This window comes from Pecten maximus, chromosome 4, assembly GCF_902652985.1.
Source record: "Pecten maximus chromosome 4, xPecMax1.1, whole genome shotgun sequence".
Classification (NCBI taxonomy): domain Eukaryota; kingdom Metazoa; phylum Mollusca; class Bivalvia; order Pectinida; family Pectinidae; genus Pecten; species Pecten maximus.
The window spans coordinates 24,843,477-24,856,824 of record NC_047018.1 but is presented as its reverse complement, the minus strand read 5'-3'; the positions used below and the strand labels follow the sequence as shown (position 1 = coordinate 24,856,824).

Below are 13,348 nucleotides of genomic sequence, written 5' to 3'. Positions count from 1 at the left end.
CAAAGATTTGTGTGTGTTATTTGACCTGCACCTATTTATCAATTGTGAATTTAATATAAAACTGTCACTGTTTACAAAAAAACAAATCAATAACAATATAAAGAAAACGTATCAACTAACTAAGGGGGGTAACTCTAAGTTTATTTTGTGCACTTCACTCGTATCAGAAGTAGAAGGATGGTGGTGAGTCAAACTGTTGGAATTCACTACATTGCATTATGAAAAGTTAATCTTTTAGTTTTAAAGCCGTCCAACAATTGACTTAATAACTTACAATATTTTAAAAATGATGAACTTCACCATGACAGCTTTCCTCGTGTGCATGCACTGTACAAAACTGCAGTAGACATTCCAAGTTGATTAAAGTATCTCATATAAAATTGACTATTTTGTACATTTTAAATAACTTATACAGATGTACATGTAGAATAAGAAGTTCAAACAATCATTGTAAGCAGCACACTAACACGTGCTTGAAATATGGGACAAGGGACATAACTCCCATAGAGTACATGTACAGTAAAGTATATGTACTGTATGTACAGTTGTATCACATGAAACTTTGAGTTGAGTGTTCACAATAAGTTGCCATATGCTATAAATAATCTTATCACATACTTTACATATTACATACTGAATTGGTATTGGTTAAAAGTATGCCTGATTCATGCTGCTGTGTTACTTTGTACTATTTGTTTCAAACAAATTTGATTGGCTTTGTCTATGGTAAAATTTTTATTAAAAAAGTTTATTGTAGTCTATGCCTGTAAGCCTTGGGGTCTAAAGAGGTGTCTCGTAACTTCCCAATTGGTCTGTGTCTTCTGTGATCTGGTGTTCCCTTCCACAATACAAATCAGTACTGTCTTCCTAAGAGATTAGTGCATGGCTAGGTCGGACGAACTTAATTTTTGGACATTACATGTACAACATTATTTTTTTCATAATTTCTCAGTAGACTCTATTTGTTGTCTTTGTAATATTTGAAATTTTGAACCTTCACTAACTTAAAAAAGTATCTGTCTATACAAAAACATTGAACGATGGAATGACAACGAAACATACTAAAATACGGAACTAACTCTGTAATCCAATTTACGGTACCAATTGATGGTCACTTGTTACATCATAATAAAAATCAATTGTTTGTACTTTCTCAATGATGGCACATTCGTGATGGATGAAAATGCAGGAGATGTAAAGGGAAAAAAACTACATATTTTGGCAAAGGTTGCATTAACACTATTTCAAACTGGTAATATTAATGATTAATCCCATTTCACCCAAAAGGTGGCAATACCAACCACAGTACAGCTGGAACAACACATTAGTATATTCCATACAATCGATCAACATTCCTTCATTCAGTGTTTTAGTAACAAGCTTGTAGCTATTCCACTTTGCCCATTTAGATTTATTATAACATTATCTCTTTTTTTTTGTACAGAAAATTGGTCTTCAGTTCAAGGCAGATTTGGAATTTTTAACAAATTTAAGACCAGATGGAGAAGATTTTAGGTGGTATATCAGAGTAAGTAAATGTTGTTCCCTTTTTAGTGACTTATTTATCATATTGTAGCATTTTGAAAGGAAGAGAAATTACTGTTAGACAGTTTCAAATTCACTGAGAAAATTAAAGTACCAATTTGAAGCAAATACTTAGTAAAACATACTGTAAAAGAAGAATTTTTTTTTCTAAAATGTTATTACAGTGTAATCAGATATTGTAATGAATATTCTTATTTTCTTCTGCAGCTGAAATGCTTCAATTGTGGTGAAGCTACCACTGATTTTCAGTATGTTACACCGGCTGTAAGTATTGTTTTTCTCCTGACAATCATTCTGTGATATCATTGTTTAATTACGAACGCAAGTTTACCCAGCGGTAATGCCAAAAATAAAGCTCTTATTTACAATATTTTTTTGCATATATTAAGCTTATTTGTGGGCTTATGTAAAGGTGCTGTGTTTCAGACAAACGTTAGCTTTTTAGCCCACCATCATCAGATGGAAATATGTTATAACATGTATTTCTTGAGAAGTAACAGAAGGATATTTCTCAAACCTCATGTATAGGTTCCCCTTGGTCCCTACAGTTTCGCCCATTTAGTTTTGAAAATGGCCAACAGACAGCCATTATGGATTTTGATATTTGAAGATTCTGGATTTTGATTATCGCCATTTCTTGATAAGTACAGAAGTATGAAAAGGGTAATTCTAATTCTTTTCCCTTGGTCTGTAGTTGTGCCCATCCAGTTTCAAGTCTGATCTGGAAATCAAAATGCAGACAGGAGGTCATCTTGGATTTGACATTTGAAATTTTCTTCTTCAATCTTTCTTTGATTTCATATGTAGTTTCCTCTCGTTATCAATTGATTAAGAGGAATCAAGGAAAGAAATGAAAAGTAGAAAAAAGATCAGTCTGTCATAGGACCAATGTTAAGTGAATTCAAGTGAATAACATCCTCAGCTTCTTTGAAGGTCATTGAGGTTAGAAATGTTATAAAATTTAAACAAGTTTAAATGAACCAAGAGGTTTAGAGTCAGTTGCAGGTGCATGAGACTATGAGATTTGTCATTGACTGACTTTATATTGTAGGACAGCTCGCCATTGAAAGGTGGCCGAGGCTCAGCAAGTATGGTTATGAAGTGTAAACTGTGTGGCAGAGAAAGCTCTATAGGTAAATTGATTTGGATGTTTAATTTATCCATTTTGTCAGTTCAAATAGCGTTCAGAGAAGATCATATACAGTAAGACAATTTTTATTGATTTTACAACAATTATCAAACAAGTTTTTAAGCAGGTCCTACTCCTGTTGGCCCAGATGGAAGTGTATAGGACGTCCTGACTGTAATTAACGTGGACATAGAGTGATCTGGAATACCAAGAGAAAAAAACATATGGTTTGGCAGAGGACCTCATACATTCAAAAATTTAAATATCCCAGACAGAATTAAACAAGAAACCATTCCCCCAATTTTGGTGAAGCTTTGAGAGTACCATATGCCTCATACAATGAAACAATGTTTGCTATTCTCATATTTCGTGTTCATATAACTAGAGGCACACATTGAAATAACATGAAGATTTTTTCTGTTTCAGACATAATAAAAGATTCCATAAAACCTTATAATATTGATGACAGTGGAAAATTCAAAACCATGGTTGTATTTGATTGTCGAGGCATGGAACCTATTGACTTTTCTCCTAGAGTAAGAACAGTATAACCATCATAGCTGATACTCACTTATGTTCTCATGAATTGGTTATTAATGTACATTTAAAATGAATTGTCTGATTGTTATTTAATCATTTATTCTCTTGTTACTATTTGTTAATGAAAAAAATCACACATTTACCTTAGATACAGTAGGAAGTGGAGGAAAACACTTCATCGTTTCAGTCGTCTTTTCAGTGCTTTTTGCAATTATTTCGTAATTTGTTGCTTCAGTTACAAAACACTAACATAAATAGTGAAGTAAATCATATTAGAAACACATTCATCTTGATTTTAACACATCACATTGGGATCGCTAGAGACATCTTGTTGTGTTATAGGTTGGGTTTATGGCTGAGGGAGCAGAAACAGGTGCAAAGTTTCCTGAAGTGGAACTGACAGAAGGTGTAAGTATATAATAGTGCAAGTGTTTTTTTAGTGACTTCTTTTAAAATATTAACATTTTAACAACTAAAGTGTGTAAAGCAATGCTTCAGGTAATATAGAAATACTCTGGCATCTGTCAACAGTTTACCACTATGAGATAACTTGTTTGTGATCAGAATAGTATTGATCCTACTATATTTATTGAGTTACTGCCTATTTGCAAAATTCCGAGCATTAATTTACAGACTTGTCCATGAAACTCTCAGGTGATTTTCTGGAAATTTGCTTGAGGACTTTACCTTCAAATAATTTACTTCTTATAAACAAGAAATGCAAAAGCAAGTATTCTACAAAGGACTATCAGCATGGCTGTTATGGAAAGAATGGAATATTCTACCAAGGACTATCAGTATGGCTGTTAGGAGAAGGAGGAATATTCTACCAAGGACTATCAGTATGGCTGTTAGGAGAAGGAGGAATATTCTACCAAGGACTATCAGTATGGCTGTTAGGAGAAGGAGGAATATTCTACAAAGAACTATCAGTATGGCTGTTAGGAGAAGGAGGAATATTCTACCAAGGACTATCAGTATGGCTGTTAGGAGAAGGAGGAATATTCTACCAAGGACTATCAGTATGGCTGTTAGGAGAAGGAGGAATATTCTACAAAGAACTATCAGTATGGCTGTTAGGAGAAGGAGGAATATTCTACAAAGAACTATCAGTATGGCTGTTAGGAGAAGGAGGAATATTCTACAAAGAACTATCAGTATGGCTGTTAGGAGAAGGAGGAATATTCTACAAAGAACTATCAGTATGGCTGTTAGGAGAAGGAGGAATATTCTACCAAGGACTATCAGTATGGCTGTTAGGAGAAGGAGGAATATTCTACAAAGGACTATCAGTATGGGTGTTGAGGAGAGGGTAGAATATTCTACAAATGACTATCAGCATGGCTGTTATGGAGAGGGTAGAATATTCTACAAAAACTATCACTATGGCTGCATTGGAGAGGGCTGAATATTCTACAGAGTAGCGATGATCAGCATGGCTGTTATGGAGAGGGTATATAGGCTGTTATGGAGAGGGTAGGCTGATATGGAGAGGGTAGAATATTCAAGTTTGAATACAGCTTGAATATTGATTCAGTGTACTAGCATGTCAATTCTGACGATTGTTTAATTTATTTATGTACTTTTCATTGTTTTATTTTCATGGCCATATACAGAATATTCTACCACCATGTTCCTTTCTTTACTACTTGCTCTTATAAACAAAGTTTTTCTTTGTTTTCCAGGACTGGGTTGACTATGATGAAAAGCAATGCGAGTCTGTAGGAGTGTATAATATTGAACACAAGTTTGTGAAGCTTTAGTGGACAGAATTTATAGAAGATCTTCAGTGTATATTGCATATGGGTTATCCAACCAGAAGACATGGCTTCCAATTTGCAATAGTTTCTGGTTTTTGGTGGATGTGTCATATGAAGAAGGAAGACTTTCTGATGGGATGCATATGGACAATATAAAATTCTTTTACTATTAAGTGATATAGTATCATCCTAATGACACACAGATAAATCATACCTTTAAATAGAATTTTAGTAAGAGTTATCATGTGTGTAAAATGAAACTTCACCACTCAGCTGTTTCATCCTGCTAGGACTCCGTTCAGATAGGTGTGATGCCAGTTACTGTTTGTGACCTACTAGCATTACAATCTTGTATCAGAATTTTTTTCAGGTTGGTTAAAAGTTGTAAATTATGCATGTCCAGTTATTTTGTTACCGATTTCAGTCTTGTTGAACGAGTTACAGGTTAACCGCAGACAATCCTGCTTAAAACTGATCAAATACACAAAATTGTTCATATTTCCATAACATACCGGTAGGTCTAATGTTGACCCATCCTCAAAATTCCAGGGGTTGCCTTGATTCACTGACTTACAATCTTTGTATACAAAATACTGTAAATGTACAAATTTTAGCGGTAATGTTATTTAAGCGTTTTTGACACAAACGTAAGTTTGAGTCTATGTCAGCGCTTTTGAGGTGTAGCTGACAAAATCTACGATGCCCTCTGGCGGATACTGCCTTGGCCAATCTAACCGTTGCTTTACAGTAACTGCGTAATGCTATGCAGTAAATATTTGTAAATATCGTAAATATTCACGATAAAAAATGACATATAGTAAAGTTCAGCTATAAAAAATTACCTTTTGTTTTGTTGACACAAACGTAGACACAAACGTAAGTTTGAGTCTATGTCAGCGCTTTTGAGGGCTCTGGCGGATACTGCTGTTGGCCAATCTAAACGTTGCTTTACAGTAACTCCGTAATGTTATGCAGTAAATATTTGTTTAACTTCACGATAAAAAATGACATACAGTGAAGTTCAGCTATTAAAAAAAAATCACCTTTTGTTTTGTTGTATTTTAGAAGCTGACAGGACAATGTGTTGTTTTTTTTGGCATTTTCGTTCGCTCTGACACAACTTCCACTGCCACTTCACAATCATATTCTATCGCAAAAAAAAAATAGTCCCGTGACTTACGGAGTCAAATGCAACACTGCAGTTTCGTTAGATATATGACAAAACAACAGAACCTCACAAATAGATAGTTTTCAAAGTATTTAATTTAAGTATGTTCTGTCGATGATACGTAAGAATATTTTTCCGCGTTGAACGCATTAGATTTCACGCGGAATGATACAATCGACTTTTCGCTGGCGCCATATTTCTGCTTACCTGTGACCCGGAAGAAAAATCTACTAACATCACGCTGAATTTTCATCATCGACATCGATGTGTTATTTTGTACATTGAAAAATCACTCATCCAGCATCCGATTTTGTCCGCCATCTTTCAGTAATGTAGAGTAGGTGATCAAACCCAACTTTGAATGTCATTTTCTCACTGAAATATTAACTTGCATGTGATTGATGTAGTCTGCAGATGGTTAGATTATATAGGCCTAGATGTTTTTTTACGAAAGAAAAAAAGTTGTCTATTCATCATGACAATATCACAACAACGGCAGTCGAGTACCATACGCATGTTTGCAAATAAAAAGTTAAATAAATTCTCACTGAATAGGGTTTCGAAATGTCAAATGGACTTGTGAATATTATTATTGACTTCGGATCTATTGATTATATCCTACGTAATGCACATGAAGTTTTTCGTTTACAGAACGCGTACCGCATTAACGTGGCTGTCTGCATGCAGATGTAGACGTCACTGAAAATTTCATCTCTAATTATAGCGACTGATTCTTTTTTTCTAATATTCGTGATGGTTTAAAAAAAAAATAGAAAATGATCTATCATTATCATTTGAAATATTACATAACAGTCGAAGCATATTATAAAAAAGAAAGGGGTCTACGATGTACATCTACATAGACCTTTATTATGTTTGGCGGAGTTTTGAACGCTTCAGGGACGGTTAAAGGGCAGTAACTCTTTAGAAAACACCATTTTTCATGGAAATGTACTGATTGCTAAATTTAACCAGAGATATTTAAAGGCAGTGGAAATGTTATATTCCTACATCTGCGTTTTTTTCTGTCTTAAATCATTTCAGCTTCTGAATTAAATTAACCTTTAAACTAATGCACAGTAAAGTATTGATAAATCAATGCAAATAATTTATTATAACTTAGATTTATTATTATTATTTAATCTTTTTTTTCTTTACAACACTAGTACATATTATTTGAGAAGAACAGCAAAAATTACTAAGTTCATTATTCTTCTAAACAACAAAAGTTTGTAAAACTTTTTTGTGTTGTGCATATATCCTATTGTGAAATAACTAAAGATAATAGTATTGTCTTGATGGCTGTTACATACTATATCATAGGTTGAGTTAAATAATTATTTTCTTCTTGTCAATTATGGTAAATGGTGAAAACACATTTTTTTCATTTAAATTGTTAAGTCGGTTTAATGTTCAAATTCAGATTAATTTAATTAAAGCAACTATTAATAATGTATATATGTGTTAACTTTTCTGACAAAGTCTTCAAGTAACCTGATTATATTTGACAGAGAATCAAAATAAGTAATTTTGTTGTTAAGAATAGTGGGCTTAGCCATTTACAACTGTTTAGATTCTACTTAATAAGGTTTGATTTTTAACATTTTGGCAAATTTATCTTGTCAATATCCAATTTAGTTTTAAAGATAGGCAGTACTTCCATTTTTATGAAAATAAAAATTACTTCAGTGTTCTAATAATTTAAACACATGAACAATTGAAAGAAATACATTTGTATGAAAAGCATTCATAATGGACTTTGAAGAATGCTACTACATGTACAGTTCATCCAGTTTGGGCATTCGAACTACATTTTCATCTGACAGATGCTGCAGATTAAAAAAAAACCTCTGATTTTGAAATCGATGATATCAATACATATAGCTACATTCACATCTCACTAACATTAATTAACATGATATATATACCATACATACATATATATATGTATCATGCAGTTACAGTTATGTATATGGTACATATACTATTGCGGAGAATATTTGATGCAATGTACATAAGTGAAAAACAAAATTCCACTTCAAATTGATTTGAACTGTACATGTGAATGAATGTGTTTTTGTTGTATAGATTATTTGTAGCTACACAGTATGGAGTGTAAACATATAACGTAGAGTGCTATATGAAAATCGTGTTCACTCTAATGAGCGATTAAGAAACTGTCTCAAGTCTGAGCTGATATGAGCATGTAATTCTAAGTTTTGAATATAGTGCTTAGTTTAATGTGCCCGTCGTAATGGTATACCCTGCCCTGTCTACATCCGCATTCTACGCCTCCAGAGTCTGTTTATCAGACCCAGGTGTTTTTAACCCACCATCATCAGATGGTGGGCTATTCATCAATCAAATCGCCCTGCGTCAGTGGTCCGTCCGTCCCTCCATCCGTAAACAATTCTTGTTATCGCTATTTCTCAAAGTACTGAAGGGATCTTCTAAAATTTCATAGGTTTCTCTTGGTTTCTAGTTATGCATATTGCATTTTGAGACCAATCGGAAAACAATATGGCCGACAGCCAGCCATCTTAGGTTTTGACAATTGAAGTTTGTTATTGCTATTTCTAAGAAAGCACTGAATTGATCTTTCTCAAATTTCATATGTAGGTTCCTCTTGGTGCTAACATTAGTTATGCATATTGCATTTTGAGACCAATCGGAAAACAATAAGGCCGACAGGCAGCCATCTTGGATTTTGTCAATTGAAGTTTGTTATCACTATTTCTCAGAAAGTGTTGACGGGATCTTTTTCAAATTTCATAAGTAGGTTCCCCTTGGTGCCTAGTTATGCATATTGCATTTTGAGACTAATCGGAAAACAACATGGCCGACAGGCAGCCATCTTGGATTTGGACAATTGAAGTTTGTTATTGCTTTTTCTCAAAAAGTGCTGAAGGGATCTTTCTCAAATTTGATATGTAGGTTCCCCTTGGTGGGTGGTTATGCATATTGCATTTTGAGACCAATCGGAAAACAATATGGCCGACAGGCAGCCATCTTAGGTTTTGACAATTGAAGTTTGTTATTGCTATTTCTCAGAAAGCACTGAATTGATCTTTCTCAAATTTCATATGTAGGTTCCTCTTGGTGCTTACATTAGTTATGCATATTGCATTTTGAGACCAATCGGAAAACAATATGGCCGACAGGCAGCCATCTTGGATTTGGACAATTGAAGTTTGTTATCACTATTTCTCAGAAAGTGCTGAAGGGATCTTTCTCAAATTTTATATGTAGGTTCCCCTCGGTGCCTAGTTATGGATATTGCATTTTGAGACTAATCGGAAAACAACATGGCCGACAGGCAGCCATATTGTTTTTTGACAATTGAAGTTTGTTATCGCTATTTTACAGAAGGAACTGAAGGGATAGAACAATCTGCCACAAAATATCATTCAAAACCTTGACATGACATCATTCAAACCAGGGCTCACACACACGATAAAATCCTCAAACAATCACACAAATGTTTTTAACCTGAGCTCTCTCTTATCTAAAAGCTGGTAGCTAGATGGGGCGCTACATCAAACGTATAAATATTTTTTCAAATGCTAATGATAATGATAATTTGTGAAGCGCTTATAGGCATGGGATCCTCAAAAGTTTGAAAAGAAAGGCCTCATTAATTTTACAGGTAATCTAGGACCTTCATATTACATCTACAACTACGTATACATTAACCCATTGAAGATGTCAAATAAGATTACCCGAGTACCTATTCTGACAATTAGCTGCCAAGACGCACTTGCAATCAAAAGTAGATATGAATTTCTTTTCTTGCCAATATTTTGTCCTAGTCCTAATCAGGTATTGGTGATGTTCCATACAAAGTTGACCATGTCCCCACTAAACAAAAGCAGTTAAAATAATTTGTTTTCGTTTGTGTCTTCAGTACTTTCAGTACTTTGATTTCTCACTGCAGGCATTTTGCTAGATTATGATTGCGCTAAATTGCAGTTAATCTACATTGGTTTCTATGGCAATCATTGGTGGTGAGCTAACTCTGGTTTCTATGGCATTTTTTGTTGGTGTGCTAATTCATCATTCTGCTAATCTGTTTTAATTTGTTTTTTTGCTAAAATTTTAGTGCGTCAAGTTAAGTACTGGTAACTAATCCAGACCATAACCCTTGGATATCAAATAAGATATTGACCAATCAGAACAGTATTTTCCAGTCGCTGCATTCTGTGCCACCGGTATTATTTTCATCCACAGATGACTTTTGTATGCATGTACATTAAATTATTTATGTTACTACATTTTGTTTGTTTCTTTTTTTGTAAGTAAATTTACCATGAAAACGGTGAAAATGCATTGAGGTGATCAATTAAAAACATGTGACATCATTGTAATTTGGCACCAAAATTCTTCAAATATCCCATATGTAGTATAACTGATGTTTTGTTTTTGATTTTTTTTTTTTTTTGGAATTCTTCTATTTCATTTATAGTGCAGAATATATTTATATTTTCATTTGTGTTTCTCATATTGGACATATTTTGTAATCTACAGTCTTGTAAAATGTATATTGTATTCTATGAGAAACAAATCCTTAGTCTGGCTTACTCTGAGGTTTTCTTCACTCTTACAACAGTGTATTTAAAAAAAAAAAATTATCCTGTTTTTTTGCAGGGCTTCATCAGATATCTACATAAGATTTTAAATGTGATTTTAATGACGTTGACCGTAAACAACTATATTTTACATAGCTGTACGATCCTTGGTGTATTTACAATGTTATATATGTGCTTGTTAAAATTATCTCTAAGTTACATTCTTCTGTTGAGTCTTCTTATCACCTATGGTCAGATTACTTTGTGTCAACTGGTTGTGTGTCACTTTCGAAAATTGTTCGCAATCACTTGAAGAAAAGCAATATGTATTCAAATATGCCCGCTAAACCCCATACTATACAACTGCAATCAAGTTTTGTTAAAATAAATGTTCTGTAAATGCACAAAAGCAATTCAACCTGAAGCCTTGTCATATATGCCTTAAATAACATCACATAGTCAGAATGGTTTGGTTTAGTATTGTTTAATGTCCTATCAACAGCTATGGTCGTTTAAGGATGGCCTCCCCTGTGTGGGAGATATATGCATGTAGTGTATGTGTGTGCATTTCATGTTTGTATTTGGTCTTCTTGTAATAGGACAAAACTGACATTGACTTTATAGTGCAACCTCACTGAAGGGTACTGCGGAAGACACCCAGCAGGATGCCCCACCCAGTCACATACTGACAACGGGCAACCCAGTCGTCCAACTCCCAAAATGCTCCAGCGTTAAGCAGGAGTATAAGTAGCCCGACTTTCCTCCCCAGAGGAAATTCGGGCTACTACCATTTGTATAAACTCTGGTATGTTTCGGCCAGTGGACAGAACCTAAATATATATAATGCCATCCTCACAGGGACAAACACTCAGCTAATGCAAAAAAAGTTAGGCAATGTCAAGGGAGACATTAAAATTGCTACTGAGGAAGTTGAGAAAACATCAGTCATGCAATGGGGGCAGCAGGTACAATTCTTAGAAACGACCACGGTAGTTAACTAAGTAAGAGTATTGTAAAGAAGGTTAAACGAAGAGAGCAATTATGAGTAATGAAAGCATAAGCATATGTTATATTAATGTCCGTTAAGTACATACAAACTCAAGTGAGGGGTTAATTGTAAATCTACGGCACATTGAGGGGTTAGTAATGCGACGTTAAACTACGTTTAAGTACGGCACATTGAGGGGTGAATTGTGAAGTTAAACTATGTTTAAGTACGGCACATTGAGGGGTGAATTGTGAAGTTAAACTACGTTTAAGTACGGCACATTGAGGGTTGAATTGTGAAGTTAAACTACGTTGAAGTACGGCGCATTGAGGGGTGATTTTGAAGTTTAAGTACGTATATGTTTCCAATAAATAAGAACGCCGAATTTTGATAAATTACCCAAAACTATTGTACAGACGTGTACGATAAAGTGCGTATAACTACACTACAGACGTGTACGATAAAGTGCGTATAACTACACTACAGACGTGTACGATAAAGTATGTATAACTACACTACAGACGTGTACGATAAAGTACGTACAACTACACTACAGACGTGTACGATAAAGTATGTACAACTACACTACAGACCGAGTACGATAAAGTACGTATAACTACACTACAGACGTGTACGATAAAGTACGTATAACTACACTACAGACGTGTACGATAAAGTGCGTATAACTACACTACAGACGTGTACGATAAAGTATGTATAACTACACTACAGACGTGTACGATAAAGTACACACAACTACACTACAGACGTGTATGATAAGGTGCGTATAACTACACTACAGACGTGTACGATAAAGTACGTACAACTACACTACAGACGTGTATGATAAAGTGCGTATAACTACACTACAGACGTGTACGATAAAGTATGTATAACTACACTACAGACGTGTACGATAAAGTACGTACAACTACACTACAGACGTGTATGATAAAGTACGTATAACTACACTACAGACGTGTACGATAAAGTATGTATAACTACACTACAGACATGTACGATAAAGTATGTACAACTACACTACAGACGTGTACGGTAAAGTACGTACAACTACACTACAGACATGTACGATAAAGTACGTATACCTACACTACAGACGTGTACGATAAAGTATGTACAACTACACTACAGACGTGTACGATAAAGTATGTACAACTACACTACAGACCAAGTACGATAAAGTACGTATAACTACACTACAGACGTGTACGATAAAGTGCGTATAACTACACTACAGACGTGTACGATAAAGTACTACAACTACACTACAGACATGTACGATAAAGTGCGTATAACTACACTACAGACGTGTACGATAAAGTATGTATAACTACACTACAGACATGTACGATAAAGTATGTACAACTACACTACAGACGTGTACGATAAAGTATGTATAACTACACTACAGACATGTACGATAAAGTAGTACAGTACACTACAGACGTGTACGATAAAGTACGTACAACTACACTACAGACGTGTACGATAAAGTACGTACAACTACACTACAGACATGTACGATAAAGTACGTACAACTACACTACAGACGTGTACGATAAAGTACGTATAACTACACTACAGATGTGTACGATAAAGTATGTATAACTACACTACAGACATGTACGATAA

At 34.5% G+C, this 13,348-nt stretch overlaps 1 protein-coding gene across 1 annotated transcript; it reads left to right on the top strand.

The window, feature by feature from the left end:
* The first annotated feature begins 19 nt into the window (after positions 1 to 19).
* LOC117325586 (CXXC motif containing zinc binding protein-like) lies at positions 20 to 5,606 on the top strand. The gene is made up of 7 exons (XM_033881922.1): positions 20 to 183; positions 1,445 to 1,528; positions 1,753 to 1,809; positions 2,597 to 2,678; positions 3,101 to 3,210; positions 3,557 to 3,622; positions 4,900 to 5,606. The coding sequence occupies exons 1-7, from the start codon at positions 178 to 180 to the stop codon at positions 4,975 to 4,977; spliced, it is 483 nt and encodes a 160-aa protein (XP_033737813.1). The 5' UTR covers positions 20 to 177; the 3' UTR covers positions 4,978 to 5,606.
* The last annotated feature ends 7,742 nt before the right edge of the window (positions 5,607 to 13,348 follow it).

Excerpts from the sequence above, each read along its gene's own strand:
- LOC117325586 (XM_033881922.1), top strand. Across the intron at positions 1,529-1,752 it reads ATTTTAGGTGGTATATCAGA|CTGAAATGCTTCAATTGTGG; the intron begins GTAAGTAAATGT and ends TTTCTTCTGCAG. Across the intron at positions 1,810-2,596 it reads TTCAGTATGTTACACCGGCT|GACAGCTCGCCATTGAAAGG; the intron begins GTAAGTATTGTT and ends TTTATATTGTAG.